We start from the raw sequence: 21,918 nt of genomic DNA on the forward strand, positions 1-21,918 counted from the left end.
ATTCCGTTTCTATGGTACTTTCAATATGCATACGGATCACCCTGCTCATGGAAAAACAAACTTTGGGTTCAACTCATAAGAGCATGCTTGAGGGATTTTGGTCACTCAAATGATGCATCAAAATACATTTGGGAAATTAAATAACTTTTGTCACAGATTTACTTTAATAAATCACTGTTAAGACCCAAATGTTAGGTTCTAATGGGGCTTTGCTCAAATCTGTTATATATGCAAGTGAAGCACATGTGTAATTCTATCACAATGGTTACCATTTGAAAAAGAGCATAGCTCTACCAGGACTGATGCTCCACTTGGAGGCCCACAGACAAATTCTCTTTGGCCTATACAGTGGTTGTTTTAAATTTGAGCTAATACTTAAAAGCTGGAAGACTAGTAATAAAAAATCTGGATTTCTAGCCCTTTCCAAAAATGTTGGAAGCTACAGCTACACTAGTCCTCATTCTTAACTATCTATAAAAAATGAAAAAAATATGTGCAAAAAATTTTTATAATGCTTATCTCTCATGGAGAGATTATGACAACTACTTTCTTTGGGTTTGTATATCCTAGAATTCCCATAATAAAAAAATTTACTTTTGTAATAAAATAAAGCTAATTTTTTTTCTTAAATGTACCTGACTATGAAATAGTACACACATAAAATCATGAAATAAAGGTTTATACTATACTCGTATCAATTCCCTGACATGGAACCAAATTAATAAAAAGAACATACCTCATTTTGGCATGAACTGTCAGTGAATCCAGGAGGTTCATAGGTAAGGGGGTAATAGATCCTGAAGCCATACAGTTTGTTCCAGGGAGAGGTATCCTCATAATTCCATTTCCATAAATAGTTTCTACCAGAGCTCCCATGGGTAATGTAAAACATTCTGAATTTGTAGAGTATGCATTACACAATAGAGCAATCTTATAGTCATTCATCTGTAAACTTTTATTTCTCAGACTCTGCTGCAGGAACCTAAAAATTCACGTTCCATCAAAAAGAAAAAATGAAAATAACTTCCATAATGTTAATCTGTATTTTTTTAAAAGTTCAATTTTATGCAATTATTTATTAATGCTATCTTTGTTCCTATAGGTATTATAGTTTCTGTGTGAAATGTACAGTGGGAATACACATAGAAGTTTGAGTAGCATTTCAGAAGAAAAATAATATTAAATAAACAATTAATGGGTACCGTTAAGTATGTACTACATATATAACCACCATATTAGGCTAAGTTTCAGAGAATGAAGAAATAACTCACAAGTCTATGAACCAGGTTTCTATTTATTGTCTGGCTGCATAAACACAACAATGTCTTCATTACAGATACCACTATGAAAAGGTGGTTAAGGGGTGTCTCATAAAATGAAAACCAAATGAAATATCAAGTCTGACAACCCCGCCATCTCCTATGAAGAGATGTGACAGTCCTTTTCACAAGTTCTAGGTGCGAAGTTAGGCTTCCTTGACTACAATACAATACTATCTAAGAATGGTATCTTCTTTGAGTCATCACAACTTTGGAAGAGATATTAAGGGGCATGCCAGCCAGATCAGCTCAATCAATCCTGGCAGCCCAGAGATGAATGATATCTCAGTCAGCTTATGCTCAAGTTCCAAGCACTTGAGAAATTCTGAAACATTTTTACATTTATAAAAATTGATATGCTTTCATTATATTAATAACTTTAAAGTATAACATATACAACTGAAGATCAGCCTTGAAAATTAAAAAACAAAAAAATCTATACATATAAGCGAGACTAATCTTGTAGCTGTTTCCTGATATAGGTACTGGTCAGATTCTCTTGCTATGACATATACATCAAGTATTTGCCCTTACCTATAGTGGGTATGGGGAGATTTCCAAATTTCACACAAACACCAAGACCAATATTAGTCTACAATCCGCTATTAATTAAACAAGAAAATTAAGTATCAAGCAACAAATAACTTACTCATGGTGAAGTCTCAGGGAATGAGGTATTGGAATCTGTAGCTTGGAGTTGTCATTTTGAGCTTTTCTATTGAGATGAATCCAAATACAAGTCATTGCAAAGGCATGGGTTGACTGGGGTTTGTTAATATCAGGAACTGGGATATACTGAAAAATAACAATTTGAAAAATAACGCAATAGAAGAAAGAGAAGAATTAAATAATTATGTGTATTTTAGTAATCAATTTCTAATATAACTCTTTTTAGCATATCATGTCTTACTTTAGCCCCGATAATTCAATAATACAAATCAGAAGGTCTAACAGCCATAAAATTTTGAAATTATTACAAGATGCTTTATTTGGTACATGTTTTTACTTGCTTTTAGTAACACAAATTCACAGATGCTTTGTCAAGCTTTTCCTACTATCACAGAGCATTCTCAAATAAAAATAAATTTTTAATTTTTATTTTTTAAAAATTAAAACACATCATCATGAAATCTTACTAAAGTGATAAATGTAACTAAAAACAAGACTTTCTAAAAGTCTCATAATAATTTTTAAGAACATACAAAAATCTAAGAAATATGCAACCTAAATAATTATCATTAAACATATTGACTATTAATGGATAAAATGATATGGGTGTCTGGGATTTGCTTGAAAATTGTCGAACATTAACAAAAAAAATAAGGAGGAAAGATGAAACGGGTATTTCTTGATGATGGGTATAACATGGTGGGGTTACAGCTAGAGCATGGTGGGGTTACAGTAACCCCACCATGTTATACCCATCATCAAGAAATACTCGTTTCATCTTAAAATTTTCTGGGCGGATCACCTAAGGTCAGGAGTTCAAGACCAGCCTGGCCAACACGGAGAAACCCTGTCTCTACCAAAAATACAAAAATTAGTCGGGCATGTTGGCATGCGCCTGTAATCTCAGCTACTCGGGAGGCTGAGGCAGGAGAATTGCTTGAACCCAGGAGGTGGAGGTTGCAGTGAGCTGAGATCATGCCATTGCACTCCAGCCTGGGTGACAAGTGAAACTCCGTCTCAACAACAACAACAACAACAATTCATGATAAAGTTCTTCTAGAAAATGGCAATCATGAAAATACATCACATTTTACTCAAATATCTTATATGATAAAATGCCCAGGGGACATACTGAGGCTCAACTGTCAAAGAAAAAATAGCTATTAATAGACTGTTATCTGGCCATTCAATGATGTATATAGATTAAAACAGCTTTAGTGATTTCTAAAACTGTAGACCAACCTAGAACGTAGAGAAAGAGCTTGCTACACTTAATATTCAATTGTGATTTAGCAAAAACTTTAGAAATACACAAAATCACACTAAAATCCTTAAACATAAATTAGACATAATTTACTCATCGTGTTGTTATGAATAGTTACTCAGTAAAGCTTACTTCTTTTTCTGGGTATAGCAAGTCGAAGAGCTTCATCACAGGGAGAAAATCAGCTAGTGCATTTTTCTGAATACTTCCAGAAATGAATTGCAGGAGAACCCACATAAGATGATCTCTGCCTTTAATCAGTCCTCGCCCTGCTAACTATAAAAGATGTTTAAATACACATGTATACACTGCTACTTAAAGAGATGAATACAGGAAGTTTTTTGTTGTTTTTTTGTTTTTGTTTTTAAGGAGAAACCCTGGTTCTTGCTCTCAGAAAGTCAGCATCTAACTTTGGCACTTAGTAATTACTTAGTCTCAATTCAAGACACACCATGCAAAACCTGCTAAATTATTTTAATATTATATATATGCTTATTTCCTGCTGCCCAAAACCACTATGCATATAAAAAATGCAATGTTTTAGAACATAGTCAAGTTGATCATGTTGCGTGAGAATCAAGTTTAATATGGGATAATTCTTATTTTAAAAATCTCATCAAAACCTGGGGAATACTCTATCATACCAAAAGGATTTTTTTTTCAATTTGAAATTATCATGGACTGGTTATCATAAAACTTCCTGGTTTTCTGTACACTTTGTTTCTTATTTACTTATTTATTTATATCTTTTTAGAATAAGGATAAAGATGGGGTCTTGCCATGTTGCCCAGGCTGGTCTCGAACCCTTGAACTCAAGCGATCCACTGGCCTTGGCCTCCCAAAGTGCTGGGATTACAGGAGTGAGCCACCCCACCCGGCTGGTTTTCTGTACATTATAACAGAAACTAATGGTGGTTTCTGGGAGAAGGTGGTTGAAAGGATTTTAACAATATTTATGAAAAATTTTCCCCAAGATAATTCATGCTGTGGAGATGTTATGTAAAACAACATTTATCTTATTCCCATTCAATATGTCTAAAATTTTTGACAAAAAACATCTTTTCCCACAAACTTAAGTCTTCCACTTGTCTTCCTTTTTTGGATTCATCGTCCTCCCTTCTATTCATTCCCAGAGTAGGAACCACTCAGCAAGCCTAGACTCCCGCTGCTCTCTGTATTCACTGTCAGTCACCTAGTCCTATTCCACTTCAGTGTACCTGATCTCTGGCTCCTCCTTTCTGTCCTGGTTTAGGCCTTCAGCATCTTTCACCTAGTCCACTGTAGTATCTCTCACTAATTTCCTTGCCTCTGGCTTTGTACCTGTCCATCGCTATACCACCTTCTTTCTCTATGTGGACATTAGCATTTTTCCAACTTGCATATGATGATGCCATTCTCCTCTGCATTGCCTCCAAAACAAAATCTAAACTCCTTAGAACAGGCACATGGCCATTTAAAGTTCTCCATGTCTGCCCTTGCTTTCCTGCCTTCCTTATCTCATCAATGATTTCCCCTTTATATTTTTATTTCCAGTTCTCACACATCTCTATCCCTTTCTAAATGATGGTCTTATTGCTAGGCAACACTTTTCTTTTTCTCTCAGCAAGTTGCTATTTGTCTTTCAAGTGTTAGCTTAAAGATCTCTTTGATAGAGCCATCCCTGATATCTCTGATAGAGACTATTCCTTTTTTATTTTTTTTGACACGGAGTCTCACTCTGTCACTGAGGCTGGAGTGCAGTGGTGTGATCTTGGCTCACTGACACCTTAGGGACTATTACCTTTTATTTGTATTGCAGGGAAATGTGCTTTCATTATAACAACTATTAAGATATAATCATGTTGAGTGTGTGTGTGTGTGTATGTACATATGTACATATTATATATACATATATAAAATATATCCTTCTCTAGTGAGGTGCTCCTTGAGGATATTACAGTGCCTTTTCATCTTGTATCCGCTGGTGCCTGCACTGAGAATACATAGAATGAATGACTGAATCCTGTTTTTACAGTGACAAGAAAGGAAAAAGTTAAGAAACTATAAAAGCACTGAACAGGACAGAAATTAGGGCTCAGAACTTCTGCCAGTTCTAAAATCACTAGGGAATGCCCATAGCAGTCTAAAATACAGTAATCAACAGGTGAAGTCACTCCGACCAAAAGATTTAGTACATACCTTCTGATGAAGAGAAAGCACCATATGTGGAAAACTTGCAAACTGGAAAAGCACAAAGAAAATGAGCTGACTTGAGAGATGCTGCCACAGGAGTTGGCTTGTTCCCCCATCGTCAAACTTCTCCTCGGTCTCAGATCGCTCCATGGCATAAACAACCAGATCCACCAACTGGTCCTCCAGCACAGGGCAGCGCTGCTTGTGCTGTAGGGCAGAGATTAAATACAGTATTCCAAAAGCCTCTCGGTTAGTTTCAGAAGTTACCAGTTAATGGGCATTAATTGTAACAAGAGGCTGAGAAGCATGGAATGAAGTTGAACTTAAGAAGTCAAGGTTAGATTTAGTCTATTAAAGCTGCATCATGTTATATTATTATACAGGATAAGATTCATGAAAAAATTTTTTCAGGTTTCCTAAAAAACAGACTCCCATTAACTTTTGACTTCCACTATGGACATCATCGTTTCAATTTGACAAAGGGCAATGCAGAGTAGAAAATTTTGTTATTTATCCTTTGGAATAAGATAACATTTTAAAGGGCATATGAAACAGGGATAGCAGTATTAATTTTGCAATCTAAGTCAAAAGATGAAAACCCTGGATTTACAGGGATCAAACATTGTGACAGAACAAATAAAGCAGTTATGTGAATCTCTTTATTTTAAAGTAACCCCTATAAGTTTACACTAACTTTATATACAGAGGTATATCTAAATAGCTACCAGATTATTCAACATCTGTTTTTAATGTGTGGTATTGGTCCTGATACTGAAATGGAAACTTCTTCCACAAGGGGAAAAAAAATTGATCTCTCTGCTCTTCCTTCTTGGACGCCAAACATAATGCAGCTTTAATTTTAAATTAGACCACTTTAAAATCTAAAACAAGAAAAAGAATTGAGTTTAAACACTAAAAATGAGAATGCAACTTCCCTTTCTAGAGGCAAAAAGATCTGTGCTTTTAAAAGTGATTTAAAAAACATACTTTTACCAAAAGAAATATGTTAAGCCATGTTTAAGCCATTTTCATATTCCCTTTATAAATATGTTATATGACTTAGTAGCAGGCAGTTGGAAGCCCTTCTAGTGAATACAATTACTAATACAGATCTTTCCCCCTAAACTTTAGATGTGATTATCAGTCTTTTGCCATGAAAAAGGGATATGATTTTTTCAAATTTAGGGAAAAAAATGCAAAATGGGGACAAATTTGGAAATAAACAAGACATAATGAATAGCATCCCCTCTTTTGCATGCTCTTTGCCAGCTCCAAACTTGTAAAGCTCCAATATAGCTGCAGTTTCTTAAAGCATGCAAATAAAACAAACATCTATCCAAATGATAAGCATCAATGGTTGTTTCATATTTTTTCCAAAAACACAATGCCATGACCACAGTTCAATCACATTACAGGTTTACAAATAGCAATATTAACACCACCAGTTGAGACTACAGTACTTTTCCTCCAAATGTAATTATCATTATGAAGCAGAGCAAAGTGCCACAGACAACACTACAGACTATTGCTTAAATCAGCATGCAAAACTACTGTGTACAGGGCTTGAAATTCACTAGTTCTGCCAACCACCAACAACCTAAGAAATGTGTCAGACAACACAAATTTAGAGTGAGATCATTCAAAGTATACAGAGTCAGAAAAAATTGTGAAAAGAAGTAAAGCCAGGATTTCCAGTAGGAATTTTTCACTAGTGATGGGAATTTGCTTCCAGTTTGGAAACTGACCAATTTGTCATCTATTTCTCCATCCATAACGGTCTTCCAACAGTCTGCTTTAGGAAAAAAGAGCAAACTAAATAAAACTGGTTTTTAGCACCTGAGTCACTTTGGAGTTTCCTTTTTTACTATTAGCTATTTAAGAAAAAAACTGTATTTTCACCTACGTATTTTTTGGCATGTAGTGCTTGTCATACAGTTAATGATTTTAAAAGGAAAGCAAAAATATTACGATTTTGACAAAGCAAGAACAACTAGGAAATTTCCAGTTAAAGCTGATGGTCTTTCAATATATGCGATGACTCAAGATTACCCTTAACTTTTCTGTCAAAAATTAAGTCAGCCAGGAATATCTACTGTACCTAATGCTCCAGTACCTGATGGTAGCAGAAGAGCTATCAGGATTAACTACAAATTTCCCAGGTGTTTTTGGTTAAAACCAAGGCTATTTCTCAAATCAAGTTTAAAGACAGCTTAAATATGTTGCTTTATCTGCAAATTTTGGTAATATCAAAAAAAAAGAAAAGTCTGAGATACAAAATGATCTGTGTTGCTACTTCAGAATAATAAACTGCTTTAGTTTTCAATTACTTAAAGACAGATACATTAAAATTAAGACTCTACTACCTAGCAGATGGTTTTACAAAGAGGAACAAACATTTGTAAAGCAGTTTCAGAATCTATGAATAAAAGTTAACTGTCAATCACTAGGCTAAGATTATTTCATAAGCCAATGGATGCTATCCCTATGACTGTTCACATCTTGTTTTGTGAAAGCTTTGGTGAATTTAAGTCTTCAAAATACTGACATATACAGTTAAATTTGTTAGTGTACATCATAACTATATGCCTATTTAGTTAAAACCTGTTTTAAGAATATTTACATTCAATATTTTAACAATTCTATTTCTACCTAGTAGCCCAAACTATACTGAAACTTCATTTAATATATTCAGCTTTGATAAAAGCTAAAAATCAGGCAAAAGACATTAACAGAAACATTAATATTAACCCTCGACCTATGCCCGATTCCTTCCCAGCACTATTTCAAATGGCAAATGATAGCGCTTTTCAGTCTTAGCATCTCATATCATATATTGAGTGGTACTTGATGCTTTTCATGTACAGTTCTCATAATGCTTTTGCAGCGGAATGTTAACATATTGTACTTAGGTGAGCTTAATTTTAAATTATTTCAGTGATGTAAATCAATTTTAAAATAATATCTATTCAGGAGAAGTTGGGAAGAAAAATTCTTTTCAATGTCATTTTCTCTTTCAAAATCATATTCTCTGCTTTAACCAAGAAAGTTACCCATAATCAAAATAATTTCAAAGAGAAACTTACTGATTAACATAAGATCAAATGAATGATGAATACTTCACTGTCTCATAGTAGCCAGGTTCACACACCACCATGTAAGAGCTTGAGGAGTGTATCTGTTTTGTAGTGCTTTTACTTGGCAGAAAGAATACAAACTCTTGTGTAAGCACATAAAAAACAAGATTTTTCCACTGTAAGTTGAAGTCTAACGCTCCACCTTGCAGGTCATGAAACTGGGCTATTTATGGCTTGCTGAATGTAACCAATATTGGCATAAAATATAACCCAATTCCTACTGGAAAATGTAATATGAACAGCTCTTAAGGTTTCAAAAGCTGTGAGTAAATTATCACATTGCTAGAGAAAGGACAAGAAAGTATAGTGTAGGATGTAGTTCTGTAATGATAAAAGATGTGATAAGATGACTTGGTTATCTTTAATCATATGCTTCTTATACTGTGTGTTCTCGTTTTCTAGTCTACTTTCCAGTAGGTAAAAATATCAAGTCAACTGAGCATATTATCTTCTATTTACACATCCCCTAACTAAAGAGTTTTCTATGAAAACGATTACTGATGAATTGTGAATTTTTGACAATGTTTACACTACAGTGGTACCAATACTAATAATGTTCTGTCAGCATTTCCATTATAAACTTTATTTTTTATGGATTTATGTCTTAGTCATAAACTTTTTTTAGGTTGAAACTTGTTATCGAAATGATCAGATCAGAAATACTCTCAATAGTTTTGTCAATTTCTAGTTTGAGAAGAGCTGCCCGCCCCCAAGAGAAAAAAGCTTAGGATAGCTAAGGATATCTGGGGGAAGGTATTTGCAGCTCAAATGACCATGGGTACATTTATCCACCAAACTGTAAAAAAATTGAGTCCAGTATGACTTAAGGTTCACTGTAAAAATTAGTTTTAAAACATAGCATGAAGCATTCTTTCAAAGTTAACTGAATACTTACCTCTAATTCAATGAAAGTTGATCAGAATTAATGACTTGGTATTTAAGATGTTAAATTGACAGATTATATGAGGTAACTGTCAGATACTCTAGTGTGAAGCAGTTTCAGTTTCACATGTACAAAAGCTTGTCCAAACAAGGAAACTTGGCAAATTTTTCAGAAGAAAAAACTTAAAATAATAAAAAGAGATACTGCTACTAGGGTGAGGTTTGGCATGCAAAGTTTCAACACTTAGCAAGTTTTATGGCCAAGCTATATGTCCTTAAAAATAGGGCTTTATAAATGGAAGCACTGGCACAACCTTCACTATAGTATTGCAAACAGTAACGCTATTTTATATAACCTAGACAAGAACGTCTTTTTAAAATCAAAAAGCTGGTCTATTTTAATATGTTGGGCTCAAAAATTTTTAACAAAAATAATTGGAACCACTATTTTGTTTAAAATATCAAAGGTGAAAAGTCCTGAAACAGACTTGGGACTGTTAAGAGTTTGATTTATAAAGTTTGGCCATAGTGTTTTTCTCCCACCACAGGTGAGCTCCAGTTGAGAGGAGCTCACTCTAGGAGGAAGGCACTTCTGGCAAAGACTGACAAAGAAGGGTGTTTGTCAAGCAGGTGTGGGGTCACCTAAGAGTCTGACATTTCTTAGTCAATCCCCATGTTTCCAAAAAAGCCTTTCCTGTATAAAGTTTACCACTCCAACTTTTAAAAGCAGCATATCTCTATTAAAGTGCCTTTTTTCTCTTTTTTGTGTTGTTTTTAATTTGTTTTTGTTTTAAGGCAAAGCAACATAAGTATTTTTGTTGTTGTTATTTTTCTTTATTTGTTTTAGTAGTCTGGAAAGATAAAGGCCACCAAAAATCTTTCCATCTCTGAAAATTCCACCAGGCTAGCTTTAGCCCTAAAGTAGGAAAAAGTAAATGGAGTGGGAAGGAAAAATAAACCATCAAAAAGTGACAGGCTTCATTGAGTGCCAGGTGTTGTCTCTTTGTTACCAAAAAAAAAAAATAAAAAAAAAAAGAAAAAAGAATATTAAAAAAACAAACACCAAAAAAACAAAAACAAAAACAATCCACCAAAAATAACTCTCATATCCCAAGAAGAAATCGTTTTTTAGTGGCCTTGGTCTCAGCATGGTCCTGCCAATTTCAAGCCCCGACCATACACGTATTCTCTAAATGGAATCAGTGGCTACAAAGCGGCCAGCGTATCGTTAGTCACAATACAACAGTAAGGTTGTGAACATACCTGAGCAATGTTCAAGGTCTAGAGCATTGGAGGATGGGCAGGACAAGACAGGACAGAACAAAAATAAAGGAAGAAAAAAAGAAAAGACAAAACAGTGACTATGAGGCCAGCCTCAAGGAACCCAGAGTCAGCACAAACCCTCCCACATGTTAAACCACCAAAAACAAGCAAACACACACCAAAAAAAAAAAAAAAAAAAAAAAAAAATCAGCAAGAAGGCCACACTGAAGATACCAAGGGTTATATAAAAATAGACACCCAAACAACAAAAAAAAGTCAAAAATTATGGTTGAGTCATGTGTAGGTTTCTCTGGCAAAAGGTATACTTGAAACTGGCCTTATAGAAAAAAAAGCAATGCAAAATAAACCAACTTTAAAAATTTTTCTTTTTAAATTTAAATATTCTTAAAGCAGTATATAAATGATAGGAATAATACATTGTTTAAAAAACCATGTATATTTTTAAAAGTCACTAAATAGTTCTTAACTGTTTTGCTCAGTTAGCTATAGCAAAGAAAAGAGAAAAGAATAGGGCAGATTCTAGGCAGAATTTACTAGGTTTCCAGCATAGTACAGTACCTGCTTATTTAAACCTAGCATATTGCAGACCATATCCCTGGAATAAGGCTGCTCCAATACATATCTCAACAAAGCAGTCTGTGGTTCAAACAGATCCTTTAAAGAAAATAAGAAAATCATTGCTTCAAGATCAATGTCAACATTAATCCAAATTATTAGAAATGAGATTTAAAAATCTTCTAAAGGCACTCGTTACCTTCACAGAGTAGGCAGTATCTAGTGGGAAAAAAATCATAGGATTTTAGTGCTTACAGTTCATCTGTTCCCACCCCTCATTTGCCTCATTTGACACCTGAGATGAAGTGGCTTGCCCCAAGGTCATACAGAGGGTAACAATAAAGATAACACTAGAACCAGACCTTCCAATTCCCCCTTCCCCAGTGCACTTTCTACTGTCCTTTCCCTGAAAACGCAGAAGGTTTAAACTTTTTAAATTTTAGCATCTCACTAATGTCAATTTATATAGATTTTGTCCTAGGTGATCATGTTTTCTAGACATAAAGAAGCATCATTAATAATATCTTTGCTGCCTTTCTGTTAAAACTTAAGTCAATTTTCTAGAAGTCTTTCTAGGCATGTAAGTATATAATTTCTGATAGCCAAATTCAGTTTATAATAAATAGTACTAGGCCAGACACAGTGGCTCATGCCTGTATTCCCAGCACTTTGGGAGGCTGAGATGGGAAGATCTCTTGATCCCATGAGTTTGAGGCCAGCCTGGGTAATATGGCAAAACCCCATCTCTACAAAAAATACAAAAAACTAGCCGGGCATGGTGGCATATGCCTGTAGTCTCAGCTACTCAGGAGGCTGAGGTGGGGAGGGTCACCTGAGCCCCAAAGGTTGAGGGTGTGGTGAGCTGTGATTGTGCCACTACACTCCAGCCTGGGTGACAGAGTGAGAGCCTGACTTAAGAAATAAACAATCAAACAAAAAATAATGCTAGAAAGTGACATTAAAAACAAAATCTTTTTCAGAGTTTTCCAAATGACAGGCTGAATGTTTATTCAATCTCTTGAATATAGACCAATCAACTCCCTATTTTCCTAATAAGATTCAAAAAACAGCTTTTTAGCTTAAAGCATATCAACTTTTTGAGAAGTAGATGAAACAGTGATAAGCCTATTTATATTTGTTAATTTTGCCTGCCCATACTTAAAATATATTAATTTAAAAATATTAATTTATATTTATTAAATATATTAATTTAGAAGGATTTCATTCTAGTTTATTCTAACTCTTCCACGATGCTAGATGGTTTCTGAGTCATCTAACGACTTTCTAGAGCACATCGTTTTCATTTCTATCTATGTCGCTGGGGACATAGCATTTTGATAGAGTCAATGAAAGTTTTTCTTCTTATCAACCTCAAGTACTATTTGCATAATGTTAGCTGGATTTTTTGAAATGTCCCCTTAGGTGGATGGACGGATAGATAGGAAAAAAAAACACTATATACCGATTTTTAAGATAATCTTTAAAAGACTATGCTATTGTAACTATGATGTAAAAACCTTAGAAACAGTTACAGCATTAAATTTCCTTTTTTTTTTTCTTTTAAATTCATTCCTATCAGCCTGTAATCCCTCTCTATTCACCCCATCTACCAGAATGTCTTTGTTTACTGTTCCTTTCTTCATTTTAACAGTAAAATGTCTGGGAAAGGGGTCTGAGTACTTAAGCATTCACTTCAATGTGCTAATTTTAAAGAATTCCTGAGGCATTTAAAAACAGAATAACCAAAGTGACTGTTTTACGAAGACGTTCTTATAACAAGAGTTGACAATGTAGATATAGTTGTAAAAAGAGCAACTAGGCCTCAAAAATTATCAGTCCAGTCAGCAAGACTGCTCACTAATGCAACAGTTTAGAAGGACTGGTGCCTCTTAAAGGGTATATCAAAATTTCAGTGATTTGAAAAAGCATACCCCCTTCCCTTTAGGGTTAAACTTAGAAATGCGACTTCAGATATAGTCACATTAGTCTTAAATATCATTGTAAGGAAGTAATTTTCTGCTCAGAAATGTAATCTAAGAAGAATGGAGACAGTTTCTAAATACTGTTTTACAAGTGTAAACAAAAACACTATTTCCAAATTTGGAAGGACAAATAACTTGATAGCACAGGTGTTAAGAGTGTAGATTCTGGAATTAGACTGAGTTCACATTTAAAAAGCTCTACTACTTTTAAAATGTGGGGACTTAATCAAGGAATCAATTTAAAATTTCAGTTTTCCATTTAAAATTTCAGTTTCCCACCTCCAAATACTTTGCCAGAGGTGGACCACCGGAGCATAAACACCCACAATAGCATAAACCACAGGGTATATTTAGATAATAGAATAACATGATAAACTATAAACTATCTTTCCTTAAATATTTACTTCTTCAGATTATGAAGCAACAATTTAGCATCACATATCTTATAATCTAGGTTGAAGACTGTCAGATGGACTAAAAGTGGCATTATGTTTAGCAACATACCTTATCATATGGCAAAAGGCCTTTCAAAGGAAAACGAAGAGTAGCAGGATCCAGTTTCCATGAATTACAAATGGCACCGGAGTTATTTACAACTGGCAGAAGACTACAGCGACCTGTATGTATTACAAGAATACTTTTAAGTAAATGTGAACACAGCAGTACTTCATTCATTTCACAAATATTTAATGAACATATATGCTGAAATAGGCATTGGTTTGGTTTAAAAATGGCTTATAAAAATGTTTCAATGAGACTGAAGTTTGGGAATTTTATTTTTAGTTCAGATAGTTGAAGATCAATTTGCACAGGCTTTCCAAAGTTGAAAATATTGCATTTTGTCTAAATGTGTAGGGCAGGGATCAGCCAACTATAATCCATGGGCCAAATCCAGCGTGGCACGTGTTTTTGTAAAGTTTTATTGGAACACAACTGCTTTTGCAGTCCAATGGCAGAGCTGAGTAGCTGCAACAGATTCTGTAGCCTACGAAGCTTAAAATATTTACTACATGGCCCTTTACAGGAAAAAGTTTAAGACCACTAGTCCAGTGTCAACATGATTAAACTTTATGCATATTCCTAAGGGCCTTAGATGTCACATATGACTATCAGCTCATACATCCAACTGCCTAACAAATATCGTCACTTGGATGTCCTACAAGCACCTCAAGCTTAACATGTCTCAAATTCATCATCCTTCTGCAACCTACTTTGCTTCCATAATTCACTACATGATATCAATGTCCACTCAGTTACAAAAGCTAGAAACCTGATAATTATCTGTCTAGTGTCTATTTAGATTATATTTGTATTTTCAGTATCTAGAATAGCACCTGGCTTATAGGAAGTACTCAATATTTGATCACTTAATAAACAATGGTCTATATTTCCACAGTTCTGAGGTCACCACGATTTCTAGAAATAATTAAAGAGGATATGTGGGCACTGCAAAAATTGCCAAATCACATAGTTATTTTTAAAAGAAAGTTCAGAAACTCTAACAAAACGTGAGAAAATGCGAAAGGAAGAGCAAAAGTGGGAATTAGAATGGGCTGAGTGAGCCTGACACTTTCACATTCTGTAGCCACAGAGGGATAGGTCTGTTGAGACTTCCAGCTGCCTAGAAATTCCATGGTGCTTTACTAGCTGTATTAAAATGTCTCTCTAATCACCAAGAAACCCACTTCTAGAATGGTTTTAAATGAAGCTTAAACCCATTCCAGAGAGTTTCTTTTTCCTCCCTGTACTTGGTACACAGAGTAAGTGAAAACAAGTGACAGGCATTATATTAAGCTCTTAGAGAGTCACCAAAATGACAAGCCACCAAGGCACACATTCAGAGACCATCCCTCAGCTTTGTTCAATAGTTAGATTACTAAAAATCAGGTACTATTTGGCATATTTAAAATTATAATCCTACCACAAATGGAGTTTATCCTCGCTGTGGGCCTGAAGGTATCCACAAAGTCTGATACTAGGTTTCCAAGTAACTAAAGAGAGAAAGAAAGAGGGAAGTCAAATAAATACGTACAAAAGGAAAATTGAGACTGCCCCTGAAATATCTGAACATTTACATAAAATGAGATAATAATGTAAAGATTTAGTACAATGCCCTGGCACATGATAACTGTTTAAAGGTTAGCTCCCTTTTGCTTCCTTCTAAAAAATCACTCACCAGTTCATCTGTCCCTGAATTAAACCAAGTCACACCACCATATCCTTAGCTATTTGATGAAGCTGATCATATTTTATCACACGGCATATAAATTGTCTTAATGGAAATGCAAAGAAATGAAAGAAATACATCATGATTAAAAATATACATATTATCTGAGGATAAAAGTCATCATTAAAAAATAAGCACACAAAAATAAGATTAATATAACTGTTTTTTATAAAATACCCTTTGTTGTGTGTGAGACAGGGTCTCGTCCTTTTGCCGAATCTAGAGTACGGTGGCGCAATCACAGCTCACTGCAGCCTCAAACTCCTGGTTTCAAGTAATCCTCCCACCTCAGCTCCTGAGTAGCTGGGGCTATAGGCACGTGCTACTATGCCTGGCTAATATGTGTGCATGTGTTTTTTAATGTTTTGTAGAGACAGAGTCTTGTTATGTTACCCAGGTTGGGTCTTGAACTCTTGTCCTCAAATCATCTTCCCACCTTTGCTTCCCAAAAGTGCTGTGAGCCACCAAGCCCAGACAAAAATTTATATTAAAAATTCAGGAAATATAAAATTTACCCAGTGTGGAAGTTTGCCTTCAGGATACAGTTTCCTGATCTCAGTGACTGCAAAATAGGCTGGTAATAAGCAGGCATTTCTTTCCAAGATATATGCTATAACCTAAGAAAAATAAAAAGGCCACATCATTCTTGACTAGTCCCACATATAAGCCCTTTATTTTATTGATTATCATTATTATTTTTTTTTTGAGACAGGGTCTTGCTCTGTTGCCCAGGCTTGCAGTGCAGTGGCGTAATCATGGCTCACTACATCTTTGACCTCTTGGGGCTCCAGTGTTCCCACCTCAGCCTCCAGAGTAGCTGGGACTACAGGTGTATGCCAGCAGGCCTGGCTAACTTTTTAATTTTTTGTAAAGACAGGGTCTCCCCAGGATGTCCTGGCTGGTCTCTAACAATGGGCTTAAATGAGCCTCCCGCCTCGGCCTCCCAAAGCACTGGGATTATAGACATGTGCCACTGCATCTGGCCCATGTGAGCGTTTTAAACACTACAATGACAATGACAACAAAAAAGATATTAAAAAGTAGAGATGTTACTTTCTGGAGAGATGTTGGTCAAAGGACAAAATTTCACTTTGACAAAAGGAATAAGTTCAAGAGACCTATTGGACATTATGGTGACTATGGTTAATAATGATATAGTGTATACTTCAAAATTGCTAAGAGAGTAGATTTTAAGTGTTATCATTATAAAAAAAGTATATATAATATATATATACACACACAGACAACTGCTACTTGTCAATTAAAATATAGAGATATTATTTAATGGATTTATTGGGTTTCAACTGTAGCATAAAAGAATACATTTATATGTAAAAAAATCTAAAAATAAAGATTAATAACAATGGAATGGATTGTTCATGGTTAGTAAATAACCTTGCACATGCTTTAAATATTGGCACACTTAAACAGGAGAGCAACAGACCAACGTAACAATTCTTGCGATACTAGTTACAAAGTACAAAGATCTTTTAAGTGGTCCATATGCTGAGGTCTTGTAATGTTTAAGCTATTTTAATTTCTATTTCATTGTTTTCATAATTTAAAACCATGAATTAAAATTTAAAATGTCCTTTTGAAATATAAGGGAACTAGCATCTTTTAAAATAGAAGTGATTTTTTTTTGGTAGAAGAAATAGAGCATCTCACAAAATACCGTAAGTATTAAAAGCACAGACCTAAACAAAGCTAGACTTTTTTGAGGTTACGATCACGAATTTCAGACACGTCTAAATTACCTCTCTTGCTGCCAGAAGCTGCTGTACAACAGCAGAGCTCACTGTATTAGGAATTGTCAAAATCTTCTCCAAAATCACTTTTAAGAGATCTCGAACACCCTGATATAAGAAAAAAGACATGGGTTAAAATTAAGTAGTGTCTACTGTGTTAGCTAAAACATCCAAAGGTTTCAGGGTTATATATTCCTTCAAGGTCACACCTTTAAATTTTCTGAATCAGAGTTACTATCTAAGTCCCTAACATTAACCCAAGAGAAGAGTCATGTTCCAAAACAGAATTCTAAAGACTGTCTTACAATACAATGAGCAAAGAAAGTCATTATACAGTTTGTCGAGCTTTTTTGGCCCTCATAACATTAGAAGGGTTTACATTGTTACAAGGGTCAAAAACCTTAATTATACATATAGACAGAAATATATTGTAACAAGACTTGAAAGCACTCTGAAAACTTGAGTAACACTATCAAACTTTTTGGTAGAGGACTGTTTCTACTCACTCCCTTTTGTGCTGGGATTATAGGTGTAAGCCACTGTGACCGGCCTATTCTCCCTTGTCATCCATCACATACCTTAATCTCTCAAGGATATCCAAGGCTATTCTGTTAATCATTTCCACATATCTAATACCAGTTACATTATCTGATATATAAAGAAGAAATTTCATTCAACATGCATTTATTGACTATGAACTATGTAACCAAGCTTGTAAAAGACAGAACATATACATAAAAGAACAATTATGAAGTACCATACAAATAAGAAGGCAAAAATTGCATACGTCTGGGTAAAGAGAAAATAATTAGCAAAAGCTTCTTAGAGTTAACTGTGTGATAAATCATGATTTAAACTAATAATTATCTGTTAGGTCATTACCTATTAAATCATTTCAGATTAGAGAAAATGCAGAAATAAAGCACAGGGTCAGACACTGGTAATTCCTGGGAAAAGGACAATAACAAAAGTTTCCTGAAGGTGCAGAATGGCTTTTGTAGCTATGGAGTCCCTAAGCCGTTTTATGAGACAAAATTAGAGAGTGTATGTTGTTTTTGGTCAAGAGCCCAAAGTGCTGAAGACGGTAATTGAGGTAAGACCCACGTTCAAGGGAGGTGAAGCAGGTCTTGCTCCCTTCATCAGTGATGCCTACATCCCTTCTCAGTTCCACACACCCCTGCTCTGTGCTTTCATTTGAAGGGATCTTAATACTTGCAGCATGAAGGAACACGGATTCTGCTTTGTGACTTCCCTACTCTTCATAAAAATGTATCAGCTACCTGTATTTATAAGAATGTTGGGAGGGGAGTAGAGGAGCCAGGGAAACAACTGAGTAATTTTAAATCTCTTCAGGAAATATACCACAAGAAATAGACAGATTTTGTAAATGCTTCCACATCATTTCTCTCACCTGAAAGTAAAACATGCACACCGAAAAATCAATCATATCTGAAAGCAATCACTTTTTATAATAAGAAAAATATACCTTGTAATCCACTCCCCCAATTATTTTCCGAACCAGTTTAAATGTTAAGGCCCAAAGCTGTGTTCTTTCCCACTCAAGAGTGTCAGAGTTTATCAGGGATTCACAAACCAGCCTATAAAAAAACAAACAGCCATTCCAGTTACAAGACAGAATTTTCCAAGTTCTCTAATAGCCACCGATATGGTTTGGCTGTGTACTCACACAAATCTCATCTTGAATTGTAGTTCCCATAATCTCCATGTGTCATGAGAAAAACCATTTAAATCATGGGGGACAGTTTCCCCCATACTGTTCTCATGATAGTGAGTTAGTTCTCACAAGATCTAATGGTTTTATATGGGGATTCTCCCTTCGCTGGGCACTCATTCTCTCTCCTGCCACCCTGTGATGATGTGCCTTTTGCCATTATTCTAAGTTTCCTGAGGCCTCCCTAGCCATGCCAAACTGTGAGTCAATTAAACCTCTTTCCTTTATAAGTTACCCAGTCTCGGGTATATCTTTGTTAGCAGCATGAGACAGACTAATACAGCCATAGTCTGAGGACTGTATTATATTTATCCTCACAAGTATCTTTCATAAAAGTGATTACTAAGCACACTTATAAACCTGTGTAGTATTTTACATTTTTTACTTGTATGAAAGAATGAAATAATATTCATTATGGTATATTTTACTAGAAAGAAGTCTATCTAAAGCTTTCGGTTAGATGTTTACCATCTATCTACCTTGTGGTACACTGGATTTTTCCAAGAGGGTGGCAACAAGATTTTTGATCCCACATTTTCTTCTGAAATGTGACACTGACATTTCTCCCAAGGAGAGGTAGGGGGAAAGTCTATGTTCTCACTCCTTAGATCTGGGCAGACCTAAGACTATGGCCAAAAGGATGCAGTATGACCTCCAAGACAAGGTGATACAATTTCTGCCTAGCCCTCTTTTGTACACTTGCTGTTAGGCTCCACCATGAGGTGAGAAACTATAGGCCACAAGGCGAGGGCCTGTGGAGGTTCTGGCTAATAATCCCAGCTGAGGTTCCAGATGACAGCCAGGAACCAACCACCAGATATCTGAGTGGGGAAGCTTTTGCCATACTCCAGCCCTAGCTACATCGATCCTAATCATTACGACCTTGAGGAAAAAGTGCCTCCTAAGCCCAGTCAACCACTAAAACCATGAATAATTTTAAAACCTGAGTATTACTGTTTTAAGCCATGAGTTGTTGAGGTTGTGCAGCAAAAGTAAAGTGTTACAAACTAATTAAAGTGATTAATCTCAGCCCCTGGGCAGAAACATCTGGTTTTGAGCCCACGAACATTATATAATTCAGACTATTACTCCTAGAAACTAAAACCTGAGGTATTATATAAAGGATTACTTGATGAACCTCACTTTCTTCTTCATTCTTTTATCTTTTTACAACAACAACCTCAACCAATTTCCAATCACGTATAGAAAAGAAAATTCTTCAGATTTCTCATACCCATTAAAACATACCTGGGTGGAAGCAGACCAGTCTCAACTGCCATTGCTAAGCAGTCATAAAGAAAAGAAATTCTTTTAGGACTATGCTGACCATGAATAAACTTAACAATCCACTGGATACACTGTTCATGAGACTCCTGGAAAATTAGAGAATGATTTTACTTGGCGTTTTAAGTTACATTTTTATAACAAATAGCTAATACTACAACTGGAAGTATACCAATACTATGAATGAAATACTTCACTATGAGCATCTGTGGATGAAAATAATTTTTAAAAAAAGCAAAATTAAAAAATTCAGATTTAGTATTTGTCACATTAAGCTTAACATTTTGCAATTATATAAATAAAATGCTACCATTTTTATTACATGAGAACTTCAAAAGTAGTAATTAATTACTTAACATATTAACGGTCAATAGAAAACTCTTAACACAGATCATTGTAAGGCACTGTAAACAGTGCCTTTTATGGCATATTTAATATTACTGTCACTGTGGGTAAAATTCATTATGGATCAGTATGTATCAGCCTTAGGAGAATTAGGTGTGAATCTAATCCCTAAGATCCCAAACAAGAGCCCATTATGAATCCAATGACATGTCACATTTCTAGACTTGCAAAACTTTAAATATGTTGTCAAAATGTTGTGCCCATATCAAAGTTTGTCTTCTAGTATATCTCCAAAAAGAGCCTATAATGTTCTGCTTCTCTCCACGACCACTGTTCTCATACATACTTCTATTGTGGCACATATAACAATGATTTGGAAATACCTATTTTCTTCCTGGTCTCTCCATTAGAGGGCCACATCATAATTCATAAAGTGTTTAATTAATTTTTTAAAAAAATTTTGGAAAGATGTTCAACATCACTGAGAGAAATGCAAAATAAAATTATACTGAGATAAAATTTCTCATGTTTTTGATTGGCAAAGATCAAAAAGCTTAACACTCTATTGTGAGGTTATAAGAAAAAGATACTCTCGGCTGGGCGTGGTGGCTCACACCTGTAATCCCAGCACTTTGGGAGGCCGAGGTGGCCGGATCATGAGGTCGGGAGATCGAGACCATCCTGGCTAACACGGTGAAACCCCATCTCTACTAAAAATACAAAAAATGAGCCGGGCATGGTAGCAGGTGCCTGCAGTCCCAGCTACTCGGGAGGCTGAGGCAGGAGAATGGCTGAACCCGGGAGGCGGAGCTTGCAGTGAGCTGAGATCATGCCACTGCACTCTAGCCTGGGTGACAGAGTGAGACTCTGTCTCAAAAAAAAAAAAAAAAAAAAGAAAAAAGAAAAAGAAAAAGATACTCTCAAACACTGCTGGTAGAAGTATAAACTAGTATAACCCTTATGGAAAATTTAATAATTTCTATAAAAATTACAAACCGATAAGGCTTTTGACTCAGCAATACTATTTCTAGGAATTTATCCTATTTTTCATGCATAATATTATTCATCACAGCATTGGTTAGATTAGAAAAAGTAAGAAGAAACTTAGAAGTCAGTAGAAGATTGGTTAAAAGGAGGAAGGTACAGCCATATAATGGAATATTATGCTGCTATTTAAAAAAAAAAAGTAAGAAAGGAAGGAACAAGTAATGCTTGGACTGATAGGGAATTACCTTTAGATTATTATTAGGAGAAAAACAGTGCTAATTAATGAATAGTGCACATGGTATATGATCATGCTATAAAAGTGTTTCTATATGCA

The 21,918-nt window shown here is 35.1% G+C and overlaps 1 protein-coding gene across 3 annotated transcripts in view; it reads right to left on the minus strand.

Annotated features, from left to right (window-relative positions):
• The window catches only part of MED23 (mediator complex subunit 23), a 42,410-nt gene that overhangs the window by 18,794 nt on the left and 1,698 nt on the right, over nt 1–21,918 (minus strand). For 2 of the 3 annotated variants that reach the window (XM_012506099.2, XM_030809690.1), the window contains exons 4-15: nt 20,217–20,341; nt 18,723–18,834; nt 17,246–17,344; nt 16,004–16,105; nt 15,183–15,252; nt 13,766–13,878; nt 11,283–11,378; nt 10,704–10,721; nt 5,431–5,631; nt 3,385–3,528; nt 1,969–2,114; nt 737–982 (exon numbers count right to left, since the gene is read on the minus strand). In XM_012506099.2, coding sequence (XP_012361553.1) covers nt 737–982; nt 1,969–2,114; nt 3,385–3,528; nt 5,431–5,631; nt 10,704–10,721; nt 11,283–11,378; nt 13,766–13,878; nt 15,183–15,252; nt 16,004–16,105; nt 17,246–17,344; nt 18,723–18,834; nt 20,217–20,341 — 1,472 coding nt within the window. The remainder of the gene's footprint in view (nt 1–736; nt 983–1,968; nt 2,115–3,384; nt 3,529–5,430; nt 5,632–10,703; nt 10,722–11,282; nt 11,379–13,765; nt 13,879–15,182; nt 15,253–16,003; nt 16,106–17,245; nt 17,345–18,722; nt 18,835–20,216; nt 20,342–21,918) is intronic. The other variant, XM_012506101.2, reaches the window with a different exon arrangement.

This window comes from Nomascus leucogenys, chromosome 3, assembly GCF_006542625.1.
Source record: "Nomascus leucogenys isolate Asia chromosome 3, Asia_NLE_v1, whole genome shotgun sequence".
NCBI classification, from domain to species: Eukaryota; Metazoa; Chordata; class Mammalia; order Primates; family Hylobatidae; genus Nomascus; species Nomascus leucogenys.